Genomic DNA, 27,352 nt, shown 5'->3' with positions numbered 1-27,352 from the left:
CTTCGGATCTGGGGGGAGGGAAGGAGAGGGAGGGAGGGGGAGAGGTGGGGAGAGAGATCACCAATCCTGGATCCAGCATCAGACCTGCCAACGGGGGGTGTCAGTGTGGAGAGCGTCCCGGAAGGCTTGTGTGCACCCCTATTTATTGGCCCCAGTCCAAGGCTTCTAGAATCTTCTCTCACCCTGGTTTCAGGAGTGGTTGAGAATCAATCAGTCAAGGAGGGTGACACTGGGCCCCTCCCTGTGGCTGGCTTCTGGAGCTTTCTCTGGGGGCATTGTCTGCACTCACAGCACAGTCACTTGGGCCTTGTCCCTTACACATACATGACCAGATACCACTTCTTCATCTAATTTTAGAAAGTGAAACCAAGATAGAGCATTTTAAGGAGATTTTGTAGTGCATCAAAAAGTGAAAAATCTATAATGAGTGTAATAGGATTTTTTTATAAGGCCTTCTTGTACAGTAACAAAAGAAATTATAACTGAGTCAGTTGTAATTATAGGCTTAACTGAGTAATGTTATGCTCAGTGGACAGATTGGTTGAAAGAAAAATTTCACCTCTTGCATCAGACTGGGAAATTGGCATTGTCCATTAACTTCAACCATGTGCAGCTGAGTAACATGCAAAACATGCTAATTTTCTTAAGTTGTGGGCAATAAATGAGGCATGAATAAAATGGTAACTTTTTTGCATGCTAGTAGTCATTTGAAATTTAAATGAAGTTTGATGCAGCCACAGTAAAATAAGGCAAAATATTGAAAAGTTTCCTAATGATGGGTTTAAATCCATCCACTATTCTTTTACTTTCCAATTACTGCTAATGGGAGTTATGGGCTTTAATCCCACCCCCCTGCTGATGTGAGAATAGAATCTAAAATTTACATCCTCCACATCATTTCCTACAGCTGGGCTGTCTGCAACAGTTAAATTTGAAGCAAAAAAGCAGAGTGCCCTAACCTGATGGTAAAATACTAATGTGGGAGGCTCTTTGCCCTTTACCTGGCAGGTTTCTGAAGCTGTAGGGAGGCTTCACATATCTGTGGGAGTGAAAGTGATGGTATGTTGCCTCCAGCTTTGGTTTCCACTTCCCGCTGCCCTGGCCATTTGCGTGTGGCTGTGGGAGGTGATGTGCTGGGGCTGCCACTGCTGCTGGGGAGCTGAGGTGGCAGGGAGGTGGCTTCAGTCTTTCCTCCATTCGCAGTGAGATCTGTCAATGAACTGTTCTGTTTTTCTGGGAGAAAAGCAGATGGGGCAGGAGGAGGGAGGAGTACCCAACTGTGTTTCATTTCAGTACATTTCTATGACCAGAGCGATCTGCAGTAGGGTCCAGTTTTGTCTTCCACCTGGCTTGCCTCTGTTGCTCTGAGGTAGCTCAGGCTCATAAGGCTCCCCAAAGAGACATGTGGAGTGAGCAACCACTTGAAACTGTGCTTGGCGAATCTGACTTTACCACAGATGTCAGTTCTTGAGATAAGATCAGTTATTTTTCTACTTAAAAGTAGTGAGGGAGAAGCATCTAGCTTTCTGAATTACATAATCTGCACTTATGTCATAATAGTGAGCAACCACTTGAAACTGTGCTTGGCGAATCTGACTTTACCACAAGTTCTAGTTCTTGAGATAAGATCAGTTATTTTTCTACTTAAAAGTGGAGAAGCATCTAGCTTTCTGAATTGTTTTTAAATAATCTGCACTTATGTCATAAATGTGTATTGATTTATATCTAGCTTTCTGAATTGTTTTTAAATAATCTGCACTTATGTCATAAATGTGTAATTGATTTATCAAAACAATTAAGTGATATTCTTGGCCCTTGCCTTAAAGATGTCAGGATGGCAAGGGGCTATTTTGAAGGCTGCTATTTCACAGCAGCTAATACAAACATATCGATGCTTGCTTCAGTTCACTCTGTGGTACGCTGTAATTGTATGCCCAGCTTCCACTTTGGACTAACTGTGTCCATAGTTACTGTCAGCCCAAATCTAGACGCTTCCATTTTAGCAAAGTACGTATCTGTCTTCTATTTACAGTTGTGTAATGGAGAACTGCTTTTAATATTTTCATTAAAAAATATTTCCATCAAAAACTTTCAAGATGCTTCCCCTGTATTTATCTTTACATTTTGACTAATTACGAAACAGACTTCCCAGCAGTGCAGTCTACACTGTCCTAAGTAATTTTGTAAAGGCAAAAACATATTTGGATGCCAGAAGGTTTTCTCCATCATATGCAATTGTTAAAACATCAGACTGCTGAAGATTTGAGACAAGTAATTTCCAAATTATAATTGAAAACGGAAGATGTGTAAGTATTAGATTTAAGCTCATTTAGTAATTCTCAGCCATCCCATTGGGATATGGATTTGAGAGGGAGAGAGAAAGGAGAGTAATACTTTAGCAGTAGGAAAGGTTTTTAAAATTAGAATAAAGCAAAGCCCACCTTCTGTGACTGATCTTTGAGGAAGTGTATGTGGTTTTTTCGTCTCTTTTGACCTTATACAGTAAGACATACAACAAGTATGCACACACTGGATGCAATAGAAGTAAGAATTAACAAAGGTTCCATTTGGACTTTCTACAAATATCCATTATAAAGGAAGCTAGACATATGAGAGACAAGTTCAAGGGAAAGATGACACTGAACTCCAGTGATATATTCCCTATGTTCACCAATGATTATGTAATACCATTAAATAATGCTGTTATTACCATTACATAATCAACTTAAGTCACCTTTTCATCGAAATGCGTTTTGATAAATGTGCTGGACTAATGAGGAGTGCATTCAGATGTGGGAAGAGATGCCATTGGTAACAGTCAGTGTTGTGACTTTAGGCTGTCTTGACAGTTTCTGACACAGAAAGGGTAGCAGAGATGCCAACAAAGCCTCTGCAGAAGGCATGGGAGGAAGTCAAAGACCACCTTGGGACTGAATGGGACAGCAGTAGGGGACCTGTGTCAGTAGATGACTCATCTGTATCAATAGCTGATGAAGATAATATGAAAATTACTACCAGTGTGGCAATGGTGTGTTAGATGGAGATTACCCTGGACACTGGCAGTCTTTATGTGCTGTATATGGGCCAAAATGCCAAATTAAGATGGAAGGGATGAGGTGGAGTTGAGGTGAAGTCTTTCTCTCTGTTCCCCACGAGTCAGTTCACTCAAAAAGGAAAGTCACTGCTTGGAGCATTAAACTTGAAGGCAGAAATGAATGCAGTGTGAAAATCAATAATGCATTTCAGCTCAAGTTTTATGTGCAATACTGATATTTAAGTCGCGTAATGGCGAGGAAAAGTGTGGATATGTGTAAATTCAAGGAGTTATTAAAGAAAATGTAAAAGGGGGAAAATGCATACAATTATGAAACTGTAGCAGGAAAAGTGTAGGAGTACTATAGGGGCAAGAAAAAGGAGGAGTGGATAGTCTGAGGGTATTACTGAATTTTTTTAAGTGGAGGAATCCAGGGAGAGTTGCTGACTAACTCATTGTGGGCAGGGACTGCTTTATTGTGTGGTGGTTTAACGCAGTGGCACCCTAATCCCTCAAAGAAAGCGGACTGAGTTTTGGAAGAAATTTTTTTTCTAGAAGAAATGCTGATGTTCCATTTGCTTTTGGAAATGAAAAAGCCTCATTGCATTCCTGTAAAGTATGTCCAACTTTTCTGATTTTAAGAAGCATAGTATTAAAAGTACTTGGCATTCTTGTTGATAACAGCTAATCTCCTGGTAGTACCTCTCTGCATAAAGGTTAGTGTTATTCCCAGACAAATCTCTTATCTGTTACCACCTTTTTGCATAAGCCGTGGCTATTTTTGCTTCTATAGAAAGCATATCTATTATATGTCATGTCTGTGTTTAAAAGCATATATGGATGTACTACGAAAAGAAGAACTGGAGTCCTAGACAGTCTGCTACACTTGCCTTAATTTCAGTATGTTGTGAAATCTGCGGTGCCCTAAAGGCTTCTGTTTGGGGTAAGGATGGGAGGAGAGGTCATTCCAGCATCACACATGCTCACATTTTCATTGGCAATTTTGATCATGTCGACTGCCTAATTAGCTACTCCACAGGCCCTCCAACGCTATTTTAAATATTTCTAGAGGTTAATCATGCAAGAGAAATAATGGAATATTAAGTGAATTCTTACAGCGGAGACACTGGCCCTGGTGCTGAGTTAATCTGCTCTGCTTTCTTGTCAGTCAGGCAAAATCTTACAGTTGAAGGAAGCGCTAAGTACAAGATTTTGTTGTCATAAAGAGTAGGATTGCCTCTCCTCTAGCGTCTGTACCAAAATATCTTAGATTTTCTTTCAGATGTTTGAGCAAGATAAAAACTGAATAAAACATAGATGCCTGTAAAGGACAAAGAATAAAGGGGGCTATTAGAGATGTTTTGTGTCAGCATAGGCCTGTACATGGTAAGGTACAGAGTGCTCTACTCTGCTGAGTGACTGACATGAATAAGAATCACAATATTAGCTCTCCATGTTTTGGGTCTGGCTCCCATTTAAAACAAAAAGTAAGTACAAGCATTAATAATAGCATTTATTTCTCATATGCCTTTCTCCTCCAAGACTTCATTGACTTGTTATTTAAACCTTTTTGGCTTGGGATCCAAACCTAAGCAGAACTAGATTAATTTGTGGACAAAATACAAATGATTGCCTTCAATTTTTTTTTTTCTTGGGAAGCTCAGTGGGATTCATCTGAAATGAAAATTAGTGCAGTCTGGGAGAGGCCTAATGTCTGACAATGGATTTCGAGACTAGTTTCAAACCTCTACTAGAAAGTGCATTGGTTAACCAGAGAGTGATGCTCTTCCCCAATTTTAGAACAAGCTTTATTAAAACAGACCTATTTCTTGCTTGCATTCTCCTTTGTTCTAAAGATCAGAGGAAAACTCTTGTCGCTTTTAAAGTGTTGATTCATATGATGATAAAATGCACTCAGAGTATGCTATAGTGATCAAGTTGCAAATTGTTTAACCTCATTTTCCTGGTGGCTTCTAGAGTGGGTTAATACAGAGTTTCTAAGAGGGATTTGTGTAATGTATATCTACTTGACAAAACAGGTGTTGCCAAAGCATTCTACTGGTGTTACCATCAGTGATATGATGTCTTGTTTGGAGCTGTCTTGGCTTTGCTGGAATTTTAGGAGCCTTCTTGCAGAATTTCATTACAGTGTTTGTAGTCTGCATTCTAGCCTGAGAGGTTTCTGTAATTGGGGACCCAGCACTAGGAAATGTCTGGTTTCACCCCAAGAACCTCATCTTACCGTTGACTCTGAGGAGTCAAAAAGCAAGTAAAGAAAATGCATAGACCTCTTTTGATGTGGAAAGCATTAAAGAGATAAAACATACCTGTTTAAATGCAAGGTGTGTATAACTTAGGTTTTTTTTCCACATTTTAATTCTTTTTTTTCCTGCCTGGACGAGAAGGAATTAACCTTTTGAGGTGATAGATGTAAGCTGTAACTGACTGCATATGTCACTGGCATATTCCAGGATTGACATCAATGGAATATCAAAGAGGTGGACATTGCAATCAATGCCTTAAGCTTTTTATGGCATCCTTTTAGTTGAGGATGGTGGGAGCCTATGTAAAAAGGTAACCAGAATTTGATAGCAACAGGCAGAGAGAACAGATGGGAAATTAATAGTTTTTCCAGTTCTGGAAAATGTTATCCTGGATAATTGGGAAAGAAACCACAGCTTTCTTGTACATTTTTCTTCTAGTCTCGGGCAAGCGGTTAGCAAATTGGGTGAAAAATGTCTATGGGTTCCCCTTTACCAGTGTAACAAAGAACAATAGCACATTTTCAAGACTAATTGGGAAGCATTAAAAAGACTATCCTGTGCTGCTGCTTGGGAACTCTAGCTCCCAAGACAGTCAGTTTCCAGAGACCTTAGCAACTCTCTGTGGATCTGCTGTTAAAAATAAGGTTATGAAGCTGAGGCCTTTGATTTCCTGGCAAATCTGTGCCCATCTTCCAGGGTGCAAATCCTGTGTCAATGGTCATGCACATACCCACTCCATAGTTCTCTGAGGTGACAAGATCAATGAGGTGGGAATTAGTAATTTCAGGAAACAAATGTTTAGGATGTGTGGTTTGGAAGGTGGTTTTCATTTGAGCTGTTCAATCAAAATCTTGCATTGTGTTTTTGAACGTAGATTTGATTAAAAAAAAATCTTTTTTGAATTGTTGCTTTGCATCAGCTTGTTGGTCTTCTAAGAGAAGTCAATTGCTTTAGTAGTGTGATTGTCTTGCTTTTGCATAGTTTTCAGAGATAACTAAGAACTTAAGGTGGACATACTTGCTAAAACTGTTATATAGCCTCTTGTCCTGTTTCTTGACAGTGGCTGCAAGTAAGCAGAAAGGAACAGTATCATTACATGATTGTCCTCTTAATATAATTCCCTGAGTATTCTCCCTGCTGCTCATTTGCAGTGCAGGGGCTTCCTGAGCCATAGATGCCTTCTGCCTAATTAGTACCTGTGGAGAGACAATCCTGACCGAGGAGCAGTGCTTTGATCGGGGGTCTGACCTTCCGTTGCACTGGGCCCGAGCTTGCCTGGCCACAGCAAAATGACACTGCTAGGCAGTGAGTGAGGACAGCAACCACCAAGGAGGGGTATATCAACTGCTCCCTGAGAGCCCGATGCCAGCTCTCCTGAGGAATGGCTGGCCTGTGCCTTGGTGATCTCCCCTTACTTGAGACACCAGGCGAGGATACTTTCTTGGGAATTGAGTGATACCTATTAGGTAGATTATAAGGAATTTTGGAATAGAAGCAGAATAGTCCCCACTCACAGGGTGGTGTAATTGTTATCCACATAGTAAGTGCCTTATTCCATAAACCTCACTTTGTATTGGACTTGGAACCTTATTCCTTCAAGGGGGAGAGAGCGGCTTTTTTATGGGTTTTTTTTTTTAATTTTTTACTTTTGGCTAGCCTTCAGAATTTAGGTTTCTTTGGTTCAGACCAACCATTCTGGAAGTTTGCATCTGTTGTTGCATTAATTGTGTTTCTAGGTAGGAAAAAGGTACAGTTGTGCGAATATTGAAAAAATTAATTTGCCTAAGAGAAGTGCAGCTTGTGGAAGGGTGATGTGAAGGGCTAGCAACTGAATAGTAGGAATTCTGTTTTGATGGAATCCCCTCTGGTCAGGGCTATAGTGAAAGCAACAAATGTTTTAGAATGGTAAGAGTATTATAGTAAACTCTGTCCATTGCATTGCCTCATCTGCAACATCTAATACTTTAACACGTTCTTTCTTAACTTGACAGGCAAATACCTGCTTCCCAATGCAACTGGACAGCAGCTGTGGCAACCTGCAGAAACCTCTAATCTTGTTCGCATGCGCTACCAAGCGCTTGGGCAGTCAGCGCCTTCACTTACTGCTAGTTTGGTGAGTAATTTTTTTCAAAGCTAGGAGTGTACCAAAGAAATCTATTGCATCTCTATATCTATTGTTGGGGGGATGGGGATCAAACCAGAGTTTATTTCCAGATCAACCTCTCCTCCTTAAGCTTCATTTTTAAAGTACCTAATGCATTCCTGCATACAACATTACTTAGTATGTTGAGCGCAGCTGAATAATGTTTGTCGTAGCAGTAACTCTGAATTGGGTTACTGGATTTTGCATAAAGTCAGAGCTGAATGTTGCATTAATATAGCTGTTTGCATTTAAATGGTTTCTTTCCTAAAAAAAAAAAAAGCATGCTTTTTAAGACAGCAATGGAAGGTAACTGTCCTTTCTCCTGAGTATTCTTTTCTATTAATGTCTTTGTTTCCACTTTCTGCAGGACTCTGTCCTCAGGAGAACATGGGTGTATGAAGCATAAGCTTAATTAAGTCTTTTGGATAAAATGATAAGGGAACAGAAAGGGGAAGAGATGCCTCATACACTTGAACTTTCAGCTTTTTGTTTTCAAGCATCCATTATATTGCTTTGTCCTTTTGTATATTAAGATCTTAAGAAGTGTTGAAATTTAATGCAGGACCCTGTATATGAACCTATACTTTCCTTCAAAGAATTACTTTAATGAATATATTTCATGTTGTATAAAAAAGCAGAAAAGTTTTATTAATATTTTACCCCCCTCTTCCGTGTTTTGGCTGGTTATTAAAACTTTGCTGATCCATGTCAACTTTCTAGGGGAAACTTGCTTTTTTTTTTTTACACAATGTTCAGGTTAAAGAAGGCTATGATCAGACAGTGCTGAGCAGATACCACCATACCAGTTTTTCATTTCATATATTGATACGTAGATGGCTGGTTTCTCCATGAATCTATCTGAAATAGTATTTCACTTCAAGTGCAACGAATCTGCACTTACAAGTGTAATCATGGTTTCTGTTTAGTGGTGGCGTTGTTTGTGGCTCTTTGGGGCAGATGTGGTTTATTGGACTCCATGGTTATTACAAACACTTGATTCTATTGGAAGTTTTAGGCTTTCAGCCCTAATATTTTCCAGGGAACTAAGTATCAACCTATGTATTTTTTGTTTTCTAGTTTGTTAGGAGAAACATAGTTCATTGTGAAGGAAGCATTTGAATTATCTATAGTTGAAATGAAAAGGAAAGTAGACAAATGGTCAGAAATTAATTTAAATAGCATCAAAACTGTACATTTTTTCCTAAAAAAAATTATTCTAATGAACTAAATTAACTAAACGTAAAAAGTGCTGTGTTGCTATTTGACTGTTTCTGTTTGCACAACTATTAAGTGTCATGCTACTAGCAACACTGTGCTTTTGTTTTGGTGTAATGCTTAAACTGTAGGAAGAGGAAGATTCAGCAGCATTTTGACAAAAAGTATTTTAATGGTCATAAAACAACAGACTAATGAAAAATTCAGCGAGCCATGCTTCCTTAAGGGCCTTTCACTCATCACCAATCAAGTTTTATGGCATACTTGTCTGCCACAGACTTCTTCCTTCCAGTCTCTCCGCATCTTTTATCTGTGCCTGACTGCAGCTTCTTTCATGCTGGTGCAAAAGCAGGCGAAAGCCTTCTATGCAGATCCGAGCAGATTGTGCACAGGGTGGAGATGCACGTTCCTCAGAAGTATTTGTTTCTTATCTGGAACTGCCGATCAGACTTGCCTCCTAAGGAGGTTAACCGTTACATTGTCACATAGGCAGAGCTCTTCTCAAGCCTCCTTTGACAAATACTTTAGTGTCAGACTTCTGAAAGACTCTGGCCTTTGCTTAAGAGGGGCCATAAGTTAGGAGTCACTCCACCTCCTCCCCTTTTTTTGTTTTGGTCTGGGTGCTGTGCTTTGACAGAGTTGAGTTTGGGAGACCTATTTTTACGTTCTAGTAATGGGAGCTTTTAATTATATTTAGGAAAGAGTTTGACCTTATGTAGAAGAGATTTGTATGAAGAATTTCCATGTACCTGTTCACAGTCTGAGTTGAAATGGTTTTAAATGTAATGTCTCACTCATCTGAAAAATTATTAGCCTGTTATTGACCGATCATTCTCGCTGGGGTTGATACCCAGCTGATGTGGACCTGACTTTGAGCAGTGATTATATGCCAGTATAGACAAGAATGACAAGCGAGCAGCTCAAAGATACATACTAGTGTTAAGTGGAATTGCAAACGGGGTACAAAAGACTTGCTTTTCCCGTTTTCTGTCAATAATTTGTAAAAACTTCCCTAGATTACTTACTGTGTTACAGATGTAAATCCTTTCTGTGGGAAATTATAGATTGAGTTATAGAATATTGATTAAAAATAGGCTGCAGGTGTTGCTTTAGATTGAGTTCAATAGCTATGTGTGATTCACTCCTGTAATACAGGCAGTTGGACTATAAATTAAAAATACAGTTTCCATATAGAACCATATAAGTGGGTTAAAAATGAGTATGGGGAAGGCTGATTTTCAGATGAACAGGCAGTATATTGGATTTGCTGGGGGCTCTTAATTCAGAGGTAGCTAGGTGATAGTCTTGTTACTCTTCTACTTCTGGCAGGAGCATGTTGAGCCATCCACAATGGACAGATTCTGTGGTCTGACGAAGACGGCAGACGAAGGGAATCTGCAGAGAGTATTAATGCGGACTTAGAAACATTAAGAAAATGATACAGAATGTCTTCAACACTAAATAGAAAGTGAAGCTGAGGTGTGGAGCAGTTCTGCTGTAGGATATTGCGGGTCAAGTGTTGGTCTGATCAGTCTCTTCCTCTCTGTAGTCAGTGGAGAATAATACACGCTCCTGGAAGGCAATTCAGAGTGTGTGTCTCAGTGCTGAGTTTTTCAGGAGTGTAGGGAAACTGCGGTAGAGCTAGCTTATCTGACTCTCCTTGCCCTATAGGCTGACTGTCATCTTGCCTGATTTCAGGCATCTATTTCAGGGTAGGATGAATTGGCCCCTGAAACTGCTTCTTTTCTGCTGAAGTGGTTTTGGGAGTTAACTTAGAGTTGCTGCCTTATTCAGTGTCCAAAGTTTGGGAGTAATTCTCCTGTCCTCTCCCAGCCCCCCTGCCACTCCACAAATGTTTACAAATACCATTACTACTTGCTGTTTTGACTTGTCTATTTTTGTTACTGCTAGCAGAATTTTGGGAAAATAGTTCAAAATAAACGGAAATAAAGCTATTTTTGTTAATATTTCATTGTAATAAGCTGATGTGCTTAAAATTATGATAATGAGTCTGAAAGTGTCTGAGCAATTACTTACCACTTTATAGGCAGAAAGATATTTTGTCTCTGAGTGGCATGGATTGAATAAAGTTCCCAATTATAACTTCTTCTGCATAGCTGCATCCATAAAACCAGTAGAAACCTGAACATAAGGTGCCTTTATGATACACGATGATAAATGTGTAGATGAAAGGAAAAGAATTTGTCCAAATTAATTGGGTAAAACTTCTGTAGATTTGCTTTGTCTTCACCATGGATTAATATCAAACTCCTGTTATTTGGGGGTTTTTTTGTTTGTGGGGTTTTTTTAATGAAAAAGTGATCTGCTACTTTAAGGAGCATGAAGTCTTTAATTTTGTTTTTCTGTTTTATATAAATTAAAAAAAAAAAAAACCAACAACCCACAACAAAGACTTCTCACAGTCCAGAGAGCTTTTTAAGACAGCATATTTAATGACTACTGAATGGTAACTTGCTCTTTGAAATATCCACTTACTAAAAATACAGTATAAACAAGATCCTCAAATGAAACATGTACATTGTAATACACTTGGCTTTTAAATTCAGTCAAGACTGGTTGTGTAACTTCAGCTTTATGGCAAGTACTGAGCATAGGTTGGCTGTTCCTTCTGTTGTGGAAGATGAATATTCATGGTATGAAGTAAAGCAAACTCTGAAAAGCATGTAGTTTCTTCTTGGAAACTTGAAAGATGTCAGTGAAATGACTGAATTTTTACTTGGTTTAATAATGGAACATCTTTGACTACTTGTAAATAGTATCTAGTAACTTATCAACACTGGAAAAAGGGTAAAACTGGCCTTTATGAATGGCTTATGCCCTTTCCTAGTAAGCAGTGAAGGGATGGTTTGTCTAGGTACAACTAGAAGCATTTGCTACTTTTTAGCATACTATTTACCTCTTTAGTTTTTTCAAGATTTACCGCTTGATTTTTTTTTTCCCCAACTTTCTCCCACCCACCCCCACTGCCAAAATATTGTTACCTTCCCCAAAACAACAGAAAGCTGAATTTGCAAGCATCTGTACTTTGGTATACTTGCTTTTTATTGCAAATTTATCAGTGTTAATTTGTAAGAATGGTCTTACGGAAGCTGGAGGGTGGTAATTACATAAAGTGCTGTCTTATAAGATGGATTGCTGAAAGGAAACAAATAAGAAATGTTCAGTGTGTATGAAAAGCAGTTCTACTTTTTCAGAAAGGGCTTTGCCTCCTGCTTTCTTTTAAATAGTATAATACTGAAAATTAGTAAGTGTCTTTGTTAAATATGCCATTAACTTCAGCTAAATTGACATAACGTTGACAGTTATCATGAGAACTGTTTCAAAACTAATTATGCTAATTAGAATGTAACTACCAGTAATTGCATGTATTCAAACAGCACACCAACACCCTTTTGTGTGTTTTATTTCCCAGATGCAAGACAGCCATTTGTTGCCTAAGAAACTGCAAAATTATAAGTTAGATAATAAACGATTGCAAACAAATAAAATACATTCTTTAGAAATACTAATTGGTTAGATAAGTGAATGACAGTATCAATTGTGCTTGGGCAAACCACATAATTAAAAAAAAGCCTTTATTTAAATGTTCTAGAATTGTAGGGAATTTTTCAAATCATTAATTGTTTGTATTCAGTTTTATCTAATGAATATCAGGCGTAGCTGAATTTAATTTTAAATAAACTTATTAGAGAGCAAGAGGAACCTGCATCTGAAACTTGGGTTGCTTTAAATTTTAGCTCTTTCTGTCCAGGAATTGAGGTCTTCAATGCCTGAGATTCTTGGTTGTGTCTGTGAGCAGCTATTTGATACTCTGCGAGTTAATGAGCATGTACAAGGATGGCACTTGTGAGAAACACAAAGAAGATATAATAGGAATTGCCTAAGTAGCTAATCTTAAGTCTGTCTCTAAAGCCTCCCCCAAATATTTAGCTAGATTTCAGAAATACTGAGTCTCAACTGAGGAAGTTATTTGAATGCTAAGGCATTGTATAGATTTGAATGCTATATTCTTGTTTGACTTAAAACCAGCTCAACATCTGAGACTAATCACTGAAAATCTTTTTAAAATGGAAAGTATTTATTTCTATGAAATGCTAAAATTGCCAAGTAATGGTAGCAGGTTTCCCGTGCTTCAATTGCTTCTATCTCTTAGGACTAGAGAGTTGTTCTCCCTTGTGTATTTTATTTCAGTAACTCCTTACCCATGAATATGTATTTGCATTCATATTTTTTGTCTGTATTTGCCTTCTAACAAATTCTTAATTGCAGTTCTAATTCAGTAGTTAGTTCTAATTTAGTGGTAGAGAGAGGGAAACAAACATCCATCTTCATAAGCACTCCTTTATACTCAGTATTTGTACACAGCAAAAGGCTGGAGTAGACCTGGTCCAGAGCCATGAAACTGTAATACTTTCTGACAAACTGATGACTGAGCACTCTGTTTCACAAATATAGAAATATCTCTATTTGTCTATATTATTTTTAAAATATTCACTGCACATTTGGGTTTAAAACACATTTGTAGATTCAATTGCTTGACAAAGTTCTAGATGTTTGACTCCTTTCCTAAATTGTCTGATTAAAAGTAATGGCTTTATTAATTCTGATATTTGTCTTGGTGGATGAAATATGGAAGTGGTGATGGCCAGGGTTAACTCTCCTCCCATAGAGAGTTTTCAATTTCTCAGAATCGAGAACACATCTTGTGCTGCAGAGTATCACTAGTTAAAGAATAATGGGAAAAGTAGGTAAAATAATGATCTCTCATAGAAGACTGACCTAGGTTAAAAAGTTGCAAGCATATCCAACATATCTTCCAAACATCACCACAAAGTGGGTAAGTAGGTCTCCTCCCAACAGCCTCAGTTAGCTTCTGGCTGACAGGATATATTTGAGCATATTCTAGAACTGAAAGGAAAAGATGTTACTCTAAGTTCTTTGCACAGTTTATTAGAGCTGAATGTAGGTATAATCCTCTTCTGTATCTTATTAATGGTACAAAACCAGTAGAGATCAAATGTGTGTAGGAGCTAGCAATACATCCCTATTTTGCACATGAACGACATGCTTCTATTTTTTCCAGGCATCCCATATAACGATCTTCCTCCCTCATGAGACTTTCCCCGAGCAGTGAAAAGGCTCACGAGGACCAGTTTCTACTTCTAGATAATGAAGAAGCTAGGGTTGTTAAAATTATCTTCCTTAGCCTGTGTTGTCAGCTGAGCATGCCCTACTCTTTTAGATTGTCATTTGGTCTGCAGGACCTGCACAGTCGAGATCAGTAAGCTCGGTTAAATGTAGTGCTTCACCCCTAGAACTGAAGCTTCTGACTGTATATTAGTAACGACTCTCAATAAGGGCTTATTCTGCTTGTGTGCTGTGGTATTGAGTTCTCTGTGTGTGGTGTTAGTGATGGTTATCTTAATGTCAGCTAGACTTGTGTTGCCGGTATCTCTTAAAAGGGAAAAAGTGGAAAGTGTTACAAAAGTGAGGCTATGAACTTTCATGCTCATAAAATTAGCTACATGAGAAACAAGGGAGTAACGGTGGTTTGGCAATGAACTATACAACCAGCAGAAATCAATGTGTAATCATTTATAGTGTTTGAAGATTAGATGCATTTCTGGGAATACAAGCATTCTCAGCTTGTTGTTGGACTTTGCTTAGAAGATAACTGGATAAAATGTGATTAACAAGGAATAAGACTCAGCAATATAGTGGTCGACTTTCCTGGCCTTAAATCAAAAACTTCTGCAACCCCTTAAAGGATATAGAGGGGTGGAAATGGCAGGGGGATAAAGAGTATAAAAAGGACATGGAGAGCAGGAAGAACAGAGACTGGAAAAATGACTGGCACAGGGATGGATTTAGGAAAATTTAGCTATAATGCTAAATATCCTGGTCCCTATCAAAAAAGTAGGTGAAAATTGACTGCTGTCATTTAGTTGTCTAGCCAGTTAACATGTTAACTCAAATGCTGATTCATCTATAGTTCTTAACATTTAATGAGAAAATATTTAATAACAAGTTGCAAGAAGGTTCTCCTTAGCTTGAGAAGTGTGTGCTGATGTACAAATTTGCTGTTGATGTGATCTGACTTCCACTCTCAGAAGTATGTGATAAAATTTTAAACTAATGTCACTCACAGCTCTGACTTTAAAACAAATGAGATAGTAGGCATGGGGGGGAATATCATTATAAGTGTAGGAAAATTGTTGTATACATGTCTGTCTGTATTCAGGACCTGAAGGCATAGTAAGAGGTGTTGATAACCTCAAAGTGAGTGCTCCCTGTGTTGCCTAGGTGGGTAGCAGTAGGTTAGGGTGTTATTTGGAATTCTTACAGGGCAGTTACAACCTCTCTGACTATCCTTAGCAGTCTGAGGAATTTGGTACCTATCCATAATTAGGATGAGATTATTAATTAAAAAAAAAATGCTGTAGATGATAAGGTACTGCTCCACTGATGTGAATTTTAAAAGTGAAACTATATACTGTCAAGAAATTTAATCTTGGGCATTGTATAAGTGTTTTTCCTGATGCTGCTTGAGAGTAATTATCACTATAGAAAACTTGATTTCTGCTGTGGCAGTTTCAGTTAACAGAAATGTAAAAAATCAAACTCTTTGAACTTCCTAGTGAAGTTTGGCCTAAAATTAAAATGGTGGACTTTGCTTGGGAGCTGATAATGTATATTCCTTTCTGCTCAGTTTTTTGCTGTGGGGCAGTATCCTTGTATTAATGGATAGCTAGATAGGGCATGTTTTTAAATTGATGGAGTAACATTTTTGTTTTCCTCTCTGTATGTCAACATGTTCTCATGCCTGTGGTACTTGCAAAGTGATTGTAATGTAGCAGAGGATGAAAGCAGACAGTGTGGGAACAATAACTCTCATCCCTCAAGCTGAAGTACTCCCCTGGTTCTGATGATGGCTATAACTCTCAGAACAAAGAAACTCAAACTGAATTGAAAGACACTGCTGACTTACAGACACTGGAGTGGGGAGGGGAAATGTAGTTTATCCAGATCTCTCTGGTGGGAATGGAAGTTCCTCCTCTTTGATTTTTCTTAGTTCCAAACAAGCAAAGATGTATAGCAAGGATTCTTCTGCAGGCATTTTTCAATTTGAGAACATGCTGCAGAGCCTACTTTTGTGGTGGATGATGCAGTTACCTCTAATCTCTTTATGTTTCTAGGTTTAAAAGCAGATGTAGTTGTACTGACTTAAAACTTTGTGAGTTGACTGCCACAGTTTGGTCTTGGCACATGATGCTGGGTTTTTTTACCTCTGGGTTTTAGTCAGACTTTCTTCTACGTTCATGTGGAATCAGATGTCTTATTGTAAATCACGCTTTTGTCCTGTGGAAGCAGGTGGGAATGTGGACTTCGATATTTTTTTACCTTACATTACCTCTTAATATTCTTGCAAGCCCTCCCTTGGGCTGATATAACAGTGATTTAAATTGTTCTTACTTCACTGGTGAGACGCAGTCACCATGTTTCTTCCACTCTTCTGTACGCTGTCACAGTGGACTGATGATTTTTAGCATCAACTCTGCTTTCATCTCAGAAAAGCTGGAAAATGTTCTACTTGCTTTTTTTATCACAGTATGCCCTATTGTGGTACACATGTCTATATCCAGTTCCATCATATTTTTAATAAAGCGATAGTACAGTAAGATCATGGCATCTATTAAGAATTTTCTTTCATCGTGTTGTGGAGATAGATAAACCTAGGTAAGTGCTCAAGTCGACCTAGTGTCACTTCAGTAAAAGATGTAATAATCAGCAGGAGATCGGTTAACTGCTGCTCTCTCATGAATACATTTAACCTCTTGATCATTGCTGAATATCTGCAATTACATGGTGCAGTGGAAGATGTGGTCAGTTAAATTCAGAAATGATGATTGGTTTTGTAATGCACGGAATAACTTGATAGTAATAACTTGATTACTTGGCTGATCACAGATTTCTAATTCTCTGTGTTAGGTTATCTATTAAAAAAAGGATGAAAGTTGGTAGTAATAAACAAAGTTGAATTATGAGATTGCTTGCTGTAAATAAGGGAGGAAAGAGAGCGAGCTCAAGTTAACTAAGAAAACTAACCTACAACTAAAGTGGAGTTGGATCTCGGTGTATTTAATTAATTATGTGGCCAGTAAAAGCATATAGTGAACAAACTTCCCTAGCATGATGCTGCTTTTCCAGAAACCTGTAACTGTGAATAAATTTTTTTTGGTATGCTTGTTACACATGCTCTTCTTACCAAATATATCGGACAAATTAAAACTAGCGATCAGTAGGAGAGCATTCCCTTTTATTCCAAACTTCTGTAGTTTGTCTGGTTTGTAATGGATCTTAGGTCCATGGGGAGTCAAGAGTTCGACAAGGTGAACTACCTTCTGAATTAATTTGAATGTGAAATGCTTAACTGCTGCTCTCTAATGAAGGAGGGTGCTCTTGTGAAGAAGAATGACCATGTGGTGGGAAGCATTGAATCTTATAGTGGAAGGAACAGCCAAAACACATTAAGAAGAATTATACATCTCTAAGGGAAAGTACATTAATGTGTTATCTCATTGAGAAAATATTGTAAGTGTTGAGATCAAATGCTTCTAAAAAGGAAAATGGGGCAATCAAAATAAAGGAGACTAGATGCATTATTGTTCAGAGTGACTTAAAAATAAAACTTAAACCCTTCTAAAGGTTAATAATTGTGGTTGGAATGCAGCTTGCCTATTACTGTTTTCACATAAGAACGAAACTTCTAAGTATTTAGGAGGGATTATTCAGAATGTAATTGCTATTGTTGTTGTTTTGCCATGAGAATTTTTTAAGAAGTTGCTTCCTTTTCCATGAGAATTTTTTAAGAAGTTGCTTCCTTTTCCATATACAGAATCTTTAAAAAGTCTGAGCTGATTGTTAGAAAATGCCTAAACTTGGAGGATTCTTTTTATTTCTTTGTTCTCTGAAAACATAGCTAGATATGTGGAACTGCAAGCTTTCAGATTTAAAATGGCATAACTCCTGTATGTTTGATGTTTGGCATTCCTCGGGGAAATACTGAGACAAGTAGTTCAGCAACTTTTTTAAAAAGGAAGAACATTTTGGTATATATGTAATTTCTCAGTTCCTGTTGAAAAGAGATCCATGAGAGAAACAGACTATACTTATGATGCGCCTGTACTGTCAGAAATAAATTTCTTTTATGCTATTGTATAATTATGGAAAACTTGGAAAATCGGAGGGCTTGCTGTCTTGGTTGGATTGGTGATTCATCTATGCTTTTTGCTGCAGTAAGAAACAATATTTGATGCAAAAGGCAAAATCACTGAAGTTGAAATGTCTGTTGTAACTAATATTCTCCTATATGTTCTGTCATTGAAAGGGAGCGTGACTACTTATTTAAAACTTATTTAAAAAATAAGTTTGCTTCTGCAACGATTATTTTTCTTCTGATATTTTCATGACTGATTTATTACCCTTCTAAGCCCTCTGAATGGCTAAACCAGAAATGGGTTGGTGCAAGTAGGATTTTGTCCAGCAGGTGGCATGAAAACCCAGTGTGTACCTATGCTGTCCATGGAACGTGCATTCTTTTCTCATGGCTCCTCTTACATGTATAATTGAGACTGTTGGCAAGGTATATGTGCTTTAGTATGAAAAAAGAGTTTATTTTCAAGAACCTTAAGATATAATTAGAAAACCAATAGTATTTTCTTTCTTTAAGAAACAACCACAGTCAACTGTACTTCTTTATGTGTAAGAAATGGTTGCACCCGTACACTGACCCGTGGCTTGCCCCATCTGTAGATTTATCAACTATGGAAGAGGAGAATTAAGAGTTTTGCTAACTAAGGAATCTTGAATTTCTCCCTGCTTGTGATGTGTATTCTGAGTAATATACAGTGGCTCAGAATAGTAAAATCTCTTAACGCATTGCTGGACCTAGTAGCTGGAGTGCTCTCTTGGATACACAGCAAACCAGCCTGGCTTATCTGAACATGTTTTTGTGTGATATGGTGAAGGGGAACAAAAATTGAATAGCACTCTATCAATCCATGCAGTGTATATTGCCCGAAAGTCTTTACTTCTGAAATACAAAAGAGATGTAAAAGGAGAAATGTGCTTCGCTCTGTGTGCGGGAGTAGGATCATAATACTGAAGGGGGATACAGGAAAATATTGCTAAGAGCTCACAATTTTGTTGTCAGGCCAGCAATGCCTTCTCAGTGCTGTAGCTGGGGACTCACAGGAAGCAGTGCCTTGAAAACATCTGGCTGGTGAAGCATGTCTTTTTTCTTTTCCTGAGGGGTACTGGTTATCATGTTGAGCCCTGAATGGGAGTTGTTGGTTTCACATGGAGCATTTATTACATACTTTTTCTAAGCCCTTAAAAGGGACATTAGGCAGATGTATGCAGGGGCATAAATGGCTATGTAGATGAAATACTGTAACTTTTACACTTTGAATATTAAAATGTGTATTGTTTACAGTGTCTAAAATTGTATATGAATTATTATGCCTTATTAGAAGTTAATGACGATGTTATGGATGTTACTTGATTCTGCTGAATGAATTAGTTTCTCAGAATTGCAATGTATGTTAATAATTATTAATGAATTGTCTTTATAAATCTCATAATTTTAAACAAGGCACCTTTAGCTCCTAACACTCTAAAATGGGAGAATTGCTTTCCCCGTTTCCTGAAGTAATGTGTGAGTTCATATGGTATCACTGCATAGCTTCTATGGGTAAATGAGATCTTGGAAAATAAACTATGAGAACCAAGTGGTGGATTTTCATTACCCTGTTAAAATAGTTTGTGATAAAGCAGGCCTATATTCCCTCACTGAATACCTTAAATATGCTTTCCTGTTAATATTGAAACGAACGAGTCTTCCTGTGGTTGTATAAGAGGAAATTCTTGCTGTATATATAGTCTGTGGACAGAACTATACAGACTAAGAAGGTATCTGCTTCTTTGGGTGGATTACAGCTGCCCTTATCTCAGTGACAGCATTAAGTGTGGCTCTGTCAATTTTGGCTGCTAATTTTGATGAAATGTCTCATTTCCAATGCTGTAGCCAATTTCAGTGACACTTCACAGAGCAACAGAGCTGTCAGAACTTGAAGGAACAAGAGGCAGATGGATAGTGTGTTTCCACAGCCTTTTCCTCAGAAAACATTAAAAGTATTGCATTAAAGAAAACTCTTGGGGAATGTAACAGTAGGTAGTGATACTATAAGTTTCTGATTTATGTAAGATGGCTAGGTGTTGATCTGTATAAAACTTTTTAAAGATTATAATCATTTTGATTCACTTGCACAATGATTTTTCAAACTGATACAAGAAGTATGTGCACATCTTCCAGCTCCCAATATTATATATGGCTTTGGCTTTCATGCTTCTTGTAACTTGATGATGATCTGGTATCCATTATGATTTCTAATGAAATCCCTTTGTCCCACAGCACTGCAGAGTGACAGTATGGAAGGTTTGGTGTGGATGTATATGCACAGGAGCGTTGAAAAGTTTTGGGTGATATAGTTGGTTTTACAGATTTTTTTTTTTTGTGTGGAAGAGGCAAATGTAGTGTGTCTGTATAGGGTGTTTGAAATTCAGTGTAAAACATTGTGGGTAAATTCCTTTAGGAACTGAAACTATTTTCAGAATGCTACAGAACAGAAATGTGATCTCTGTGTTATGATTTCTTACTCATATGCACAGTATGATTATTTTGGTGTGGTACACAAAGGTGGCTCAATTTCTCTTATGACCATTCAGAAAGACAACCTTGGGCTCCTTTGTGGAGTTGTAATGTCATCTTCCCTTAACAGTTTATGCTGTAATATATCCTTAAAAGTAACTTCAAAAGGCTTCAATATACAGTTTTTGTGTTTGAAAACTGAGAACTATGGCGTGTCTTCAGAAGAAATAAAGTGAGATTCACTTCTGGGAGATGGTCAAAGATGTTGCCAGAATTTGATTCACATTTCATTCGTAGTGGATAGGAAGCTATACTGCCATAGGCTCTGAAGGGCTTTAGAGAGTCAGCTCTGAAGTGTCATTCCTAGAAGACTTGATATTCTTCTTGGTTTGCAAGTCTCTGTGGTTGCATGGATGAAATAAACCTCCTTTGTGATCAAGAACATACATGTGACAAACTTTCTTTGTTTGAGAAGAGGTTTCTGTATGTCTGTGTTTTCTGTTTTGTTTTAAACCTGATGTTTGCCTTTAGATTGCAAGGAGAAAGAGACACTATTTCTTTGGATGGTGAGCAGGTTATAATGAATACTACTGAATGTATTTCTTGGAGCTACAATCTGAACCACTACTTGCAGCACCAAATACCCCTGTAGAATAGAAAGCTTTTAGCTATTCCTGTGTGCAGTGAGGAAGATGAACTATTGGGTTACTGAAGCTTGGATATCAGGAATCTCTACTACTTTTATGTGAGCCTTTGCGTTTGTGGTGAGACAGGAATACTATATTTTGAATGGTCCATCATTGCTATGCATTGTATAAACTGTGTTAAGAATCTGCTAGGCTGTTTGTGCTTCACTCTGAGATCAGATTAAAAGTCCTTTGCTATGAAGACAAGCTCATTGAACTTGAAGGCTCCAGGTAGATTTGAACTTGATGCAGCCTTGGGATTTCAGTTTTAAAATAAAAAGCCTTTTTGCAATATGCCAGTATGGTTCATACTCTGATGTTTGTTTTCCTTTTGTTAAATTCTGTAGCTAGCCTTGTCCAGTTTTCCTTCACAACTTTTTTAACATGCTCGTACTTCACCTGATTAGGTTAAGCTTGTTGCACTGAGAAACCTGAAAAAGGGAGGTATGGAAATGTATGCATAGTACATGTTTAAGAAGCATTTCTGAGTTACAAAAATTATTTAAACTTTTTCATTCTAGAATCCAAAGTCGTCTTGCAAGGTATGAAAGCTTTGAAATTTGAAACAAGATTAAACTAGGACTGTGCATTCCTTCACAACTTTTTTAACATGCTCGTACTTCACCTGATTAGGTTAAGCTTGTTGCACTGAGAAACCTGAAAAAGGGAGGTATGGAAATGTATGCATAGTACATGTTTAAGAAGCATTTCTGAGTTACAAAAATTATTTAAACTTTTTCATTCTAGAATCCAAAGTCGTCTTGCAAGGTAGCTTTGCTTTGAAATTTGAAACAAGATTAAACTAGGACTGTGCAGTGTTGCCGAGAGGTAGTTTGGTACGTAAACTGCAATTGAGCCTTTTAGGACAGTAACCCTTAACACCCAGTAAAGCAGCTCAGCTGGTAGCTGCTGTTTGGCAGAAGTAAACCAATGAAAAAGTATGTGTTGGCAATTGTTCGGCTGTTTTGGTGGTGTAGTAAGATAGTTGCTGCCTGGGAGTTGGTGGGATACCAGTTACAAGGAATATAAATTTCTTTACTCTGATTTGGTCTCCTCTTCAATGCTGTCAGGTAGGGTTTTTTTGGGTTTGTTTTCTTTTTTGGTGGGTGTGAGGGTGAAAAGAGAACCACATTGTTCTCCCACCTTTCTTCAGTGGTGTACCTCAGCTTTTAAAAAAGTTATTACTATCTCCTATATCTTCTTTTTCTATTAGTCGTATTATTAGTCTTATCCAGCATCATGTGTTGCCACAACTCTGCTGGCAGGAGACCTATAGAAATTGGAAACTGGTTCTTAAAGCTTGAACTTGAATGATCAGAATGATAAAATAGTAATTGTGGATTGACTTGCGGTGATGCGAAGACAGCAATATATGGAAAAAACGTGGATGAAGATCTTTAACTTGGCTACAGAGGTTAGGTCTGGTTTGATGCACGAATTTTTGTGTGTGTGTGTGCTGCATGCACATACGTGTGGTTGGCAAGCTAACTTGCACTGCCTTTGTTTGCCATTTTCACACCTGCAAAAGCAGTGTTTGCATGAGTTGGTTTTGAAACTGTTACAACTACAACATCCAACAGGGCACACTCTGGTATGCTCTAGTTGTTTCTCCCTTCTCTAACGTGCTTAGAGAAGGGCTGCATAGGAATTAGTGTTAAATATGTCTGTATTTTTCCATTCCTGTACTTGTAAAAACAGGTATCTGTAGTTATAGTGTGTCCGCTTACCTGGACTTCTGAAAATATGGCACAATATTTTAATTTTTCTACTAACAGTCACTTGAATAGCTTATCAGTGGACAAAAATACAATGAAAATCTCCCTTTTTACCAGTGCTGAGGAAAAACAGTTCGTATTCTTTTGGACTGCAAGTTATCAGAATGTAAGGCAATTATTGCATCGCTTGTTATCTATTCTAAGCATTAGATTTTTCACATTTGGGAAGAAAATAATTATTTAAAAAACTCAATGATGGTGATTTGATGCTGTAAAATATTTAAGGCGTAGGAAATAGCCCTGACAGAATTAGAGGGCAGAGTACAAGTGAGTTGTTCTATGATGCATAATAAATATGATTTATCATATGCTGCCACCATGTGTATTATGAAAGTGGCAGCCACACATGGGATACGTGTATACATAAAATTTAAATTAAATCTGCATTGTAAAACTGAGGTTACATATTCATATGTATTTTCACATGCTCAGGTTTTAGCTTTTTATTGGGTGATTTCAGTAATCACAGTGACTTCTAAATTCTCTTTGTTCTGTCAGTCAATATTCTTTTCTAAGTGAAGCAGTATGATTAATGCAAAAAAATAAGTTGAATGAGGAAATAAACGTTCTGAATTTGTGTAATTGTCCTGAAACTATCTGCTACCATGTTTCTTTTCCGCTTTAAACAAACATGTACTTAGGGTTATGTATCTAAATTAATTCTGAAACATCCTTCCCATTTAACCAGGTCAAATGCTGCATTTATAGGGGAGAAAGATTTTTGGAAGAAGTTGAGGTTATTTATTGTCTGTCTTAAAATAATTTTGCCTTCCCTGACGGGGAAAAAAAGTGGTTTCCTTCTTCATATTCTGTATACATGTGCTATTTTGTGGTGCGGGTACAACTGAAGTGTGCCTCTCTGCTACAAGTGATGTGAAGGAGTATGTGAGGCAGTTTGCTATTTCATATGTATGTAAGGATAGTATTGTTTAAACATGCTCTTCGGAACATTTTTACTCCATTATTTTTCTTCTAAACCACAACTTTTTCAATACCACGGTCTTGTCTGCCATCGTTTTGATAGTTAATATTACTGAAATAATAAGCTGAAAAGAAATTAAAGCCTCCAGACAAAAATAGCAGGCTTTATGCTATTTTAAACACACAGATGCACCTTTAGTAATATCTGAAAAGATTCATAGATTGGGACAAAATTCAGTTGATGCTTGCCTTGTGTTAGTTGCAAACCTCTGCCTTTCAGTACCTTCTGATTATGCCTTTATAAATTGCAGCATAAGCTTAGGAAAATGCCACTTTTAGAATTGGCAGTGAAAGCACTTTTCATTGAAAGGTAGTTTTGTACTTTTCTACTTGGGATTAATCTAATCATCCACTGGAAGGCAGTCTTCTCTTTGTTTCATTCTCCTGCCTTCCAGTATTATTTAGGTAGCTGCACCACTGATTAGCTTCTTGCAAAACAAAGTAATACTTGCACCTTGTTTGTGTGTAGTTGGAAAGTTTCTTCATGCAAGTGACATCTTTGCTTCTGCTTATAATTCGTTGTGTAAATTGTCCATGTACACAATTATAACTTCCGTGATATTTGAGGTGATTTGTTAGGTTGTGGACCTTTTGCATCTGTGCCTGTCAGTGATACATTACTTGGTGGTATGACTTTTGTGCTGTTGTTCAAGGAATGAATTAATAGAATTTTTCATGCTTTATAGACCTCTCAGCTAGATGGGATAGAACACTTTTAATTAATACATCTACATTAGTCAGTTATGTATATAGTTAGGTATGCTAAAATGATTGTTGGAACAAAACCAACTACACTTCAGTATTATTTACTTTTAAAGGAACTGATAAATTGTGCATTGGGAGGTTTTGTATTTCAGTGATTAAAATAAAACTTGTGTAAATATGTATTTAAATTAGGTATATAAATGCAAACAGCCTTGCATCTGAAACCTGTGGTGTGTCATGAGAGGCAAATGGTAAGGTTTTGCCTCTCACCTTTGAAATTTGACAGTCTTTGGCTATTGCCTCAAATTAATTTTTGCTGTCCTCACTGGAAGCATAACAGCAGCATTTAAATTGTGATTCATTTGCCTGTGTTGTCTTTGGAAACAAAGAAATACAAAAAAGATAGGATATGAGGGCACATGGATGAGACTGATTGGGAGAAAGTTTTAAAGTGTTAACAAAGAAGAAAGAAAAGATGACATTTTGAAGTGGAAATGAGAAAAGAGGAGTATTGGGAGGAACCCAAAGGAGATACCTGTATATCCTTAATGTAACTCTGTTTTCCCTTTGTTTCACAGAGGTGAGGGATCTAGTCACTTTTCATTTTGATTCTGTAAAGTGAAAAAGTTTTCACCAGGTTCAGCATGCTGTTTAAAGAGATGTTATACTTCAAAAATAAATTAATTCAGGAGAGTTGAGTAGCCTTTGTTACAGAGGAGGTCAGACGTGACGGTCGGAACACTCCCTTCTGGCCTACGAACCTATAAATCTATCAGTGTGTTTGATTTTCTTGTCTCCCTCTTGTGGAACTGGAGTTTTGGTCAGTAGGAGCTTCTCGTTTCTGAACTGAAATACAGCTCTGATCCTGTAACTGAAATTGGTAATGGCTAAGTTTAAGCCATTGACCTGATGTTACGGATGCATTTGGAGCTGGAGACACTGAGAGACAGGGAAGGGGAAACATGTCCAGTTAATGTCACTTGTGTAACTCTGATAAAAATTGACTTTTTAAAAATAATATAATTGGAGGTCTCAGAGAAAGATAGCTCAGCAAGAGTGCTGAAATTTTATTTTTCTTTTATTGTAAAAAGTGTAAAACAATGTTAATCATTTCAGTCACATGAAGGAAAGCGGGGGGCGGGGGGAGAAATACAGCAGCCTTTTCTTTCTCTGTTCTTCAGATAAGCTGCTATTGCTCAGCATTATCCTTTCAGCAATCCTTCATTTTTTGTTCTAAATGCTTTTGCCCCTAGCAAGTTTTACTACTATGGAATGTACGTGGACCACTTCTCAAAATGATGCAATCTGACAGGAAATCAATATTTTTTTCAGACTAGATTTGAGGGTGTGATTGTCACAATCCTCATCTTAGACTATTAATGGGTGAATACTAACCCTGATTTTTATCTCTATATCCTTTAGTAGAAAACATACCTTTCTCTTCCTTCCTGCTGGTTGCTCTCTAGAAGTGGTTTGAGGTGCATTGTTTTCAGTGGAAAAAGAATACATATATATTAGAATTGGGTATCTGCAGATATACCTGTATTTTCTAAGTAAAGCATGGATATTCCTACAGATGGATTCTGCTGTTACGTGTTGTGGTATCTTCCTTAGAATTAGACTTTCGAAACTGAAAAGTTCCTTAAAGCCATCTAATCAGGATGTTAGCTCTAGGTAAAGCAACTGCTCTGTTGTTGAAGTAATAAGTTTAATTATACAAAGAAAAGCTGAAATAGAATTGGTGCTGTTTCTTAAATGTTTACAGTACGAATACTAGTCCTCTTTGTGTTCAACTTTTGTTTACAGTTTCTGGCAGCCTGTTTTAGGTTTTATGCTTTTAGTTTTGTAAAGAGGGAAGCATGCTTTGCCTTCAAATTTTATAGTCTGAAGACTTCCTAATTTTAAGTAAGATCAGATGAGGATTCCTAGCTGGAAAATATATAGGCATATTTGCAGGACTGTTTTTGTTGATATTTAGTATTTGACAAGACTTCCCCTTGTAAATCTACAGATGTATGCAGTGATTGCTTTTGAACATAAAATGCAATCAATTTTACTCAGTTACTGGGTTCTTAAATCTCAAAAGCTATTTTTAATGACATAGCCTAATCAGTTGATACTGTGGCTAATGGTGTGATGACAGCTTTTGGAAAAAAATCCATTATTTGTTTAACCAGCAGCTTAGCTGGTAAGAAAAGTCCAATATCTTTTTCCTCCTTAGAATCTGTGTTTTCAGAGGTAACCTTTTCAGATTCAGCACATAGTTTTTGACAGAGAGGAGTTTTCCTTGCTTCAGTCAGGTCAGCTGAGCTGATGCGAGGCACTTGGGTGACATGCCCAAGGTCACAGCCTGGCCTGCTGGCTGTGGTTTTCTGCACCCCTGAGGCAGTCCGTCCTCTCTCTCTGGTTTCTGAGCTGCTTCAGATGGGAAATCCTGTAGGTGTAATTTCTTAAAGTGATATTAATAGTATGTTATTACTGTTGCATTTCTCAAGTAAACGAAAACTTTACTATTCATCTCTTGCCTGCCTTGAATTGAAAGAAAATGAGGCGGAGCAAGGTAAACAAGCTGAAACAGACTGTGAAATTACACACGATGAGAATGCTATTTTCTGACTGCTTATCCTAATGCCATGGGTTAACACTCCACCTAATGACTGCATTTAAGCAATTTTTACCTCAGCGTATTTTGATCCGGTGCTAATAGCGCCGTGAGAGACACCGGCCCGCGACGCGGTGCTCCGGGGCGGACGGGCAGCCGGGTGGTGCCGGTGAGAGGGCCGGTCCGGCGGCGGCGGGAAGCGGGGACGGCCCGCTC

At 37.8% G+C, this 27,352-nt stretch overlaps 1 protein-coding gene and 1 long non-coding RNA gene across 2 annotated transcripts in view; one reads left to right on the top strand and one right to left on the bottom strand.

The window, feature by feature from the left end:
* LOC103893420 (microtubule-associated serine/threonine-protein kinase 4-like) overlaps positions 1-7,847 on the top strand; it is a 19,767-nt gene extending 11,920 nt beyond the window's left edge. The window contains exons 3-4 of the mRNA XM_009272544.1: positions 7,290-7,411; positions 7,809-7,847. Of these exons, the coding sequence (XP_009270819.1) occupies positions 7,290-7,411; positions 7,809-7,847 (161 nt within the window). The remainder of the gene's footprint in view (positions 1-7,289; positions 7,412-7,808) is intronic.
* Positions 7,848-9,967: 2,120 nt separating this feature from the next.
* LOC103893371 lies at positions 9,968-27,344 on the bottom strand. Its single transcript, XR_657252.2, has 2 exons — positions 27,213-27,344; positions 9,968-10,228 (listed from the first exon to the last, which is right to left on the bottom strand). It is a non-coding gene; the product is annotated as an uncharacterized LOC103893371 (long non-coding RNA).
* Positions 27,345-27,352: the final 8 nt, after the last annotated feature.

Source organism: Aptenodytes forsteri, unplaced genomic scaffold (assembly GCF_000699145.1).
Source record: "Aptenodytes forsteri isolate BGI_AS27 unplaced genomic scaffold, ASM69914v1 Scaffold92, whole genome shotgun sequence".
NCBI classification, from domain to species: Eukaryota; Metazoa; Chordata; class Aves; order Sphenisciformes; family Spheniscidae; genus Aptenodytes; species Aptenodytes forsteri.
Note: the sequence above shows the minus strand (reverse complement) of the source record. Positions and strands in the feature narration are given on the sequence as shown.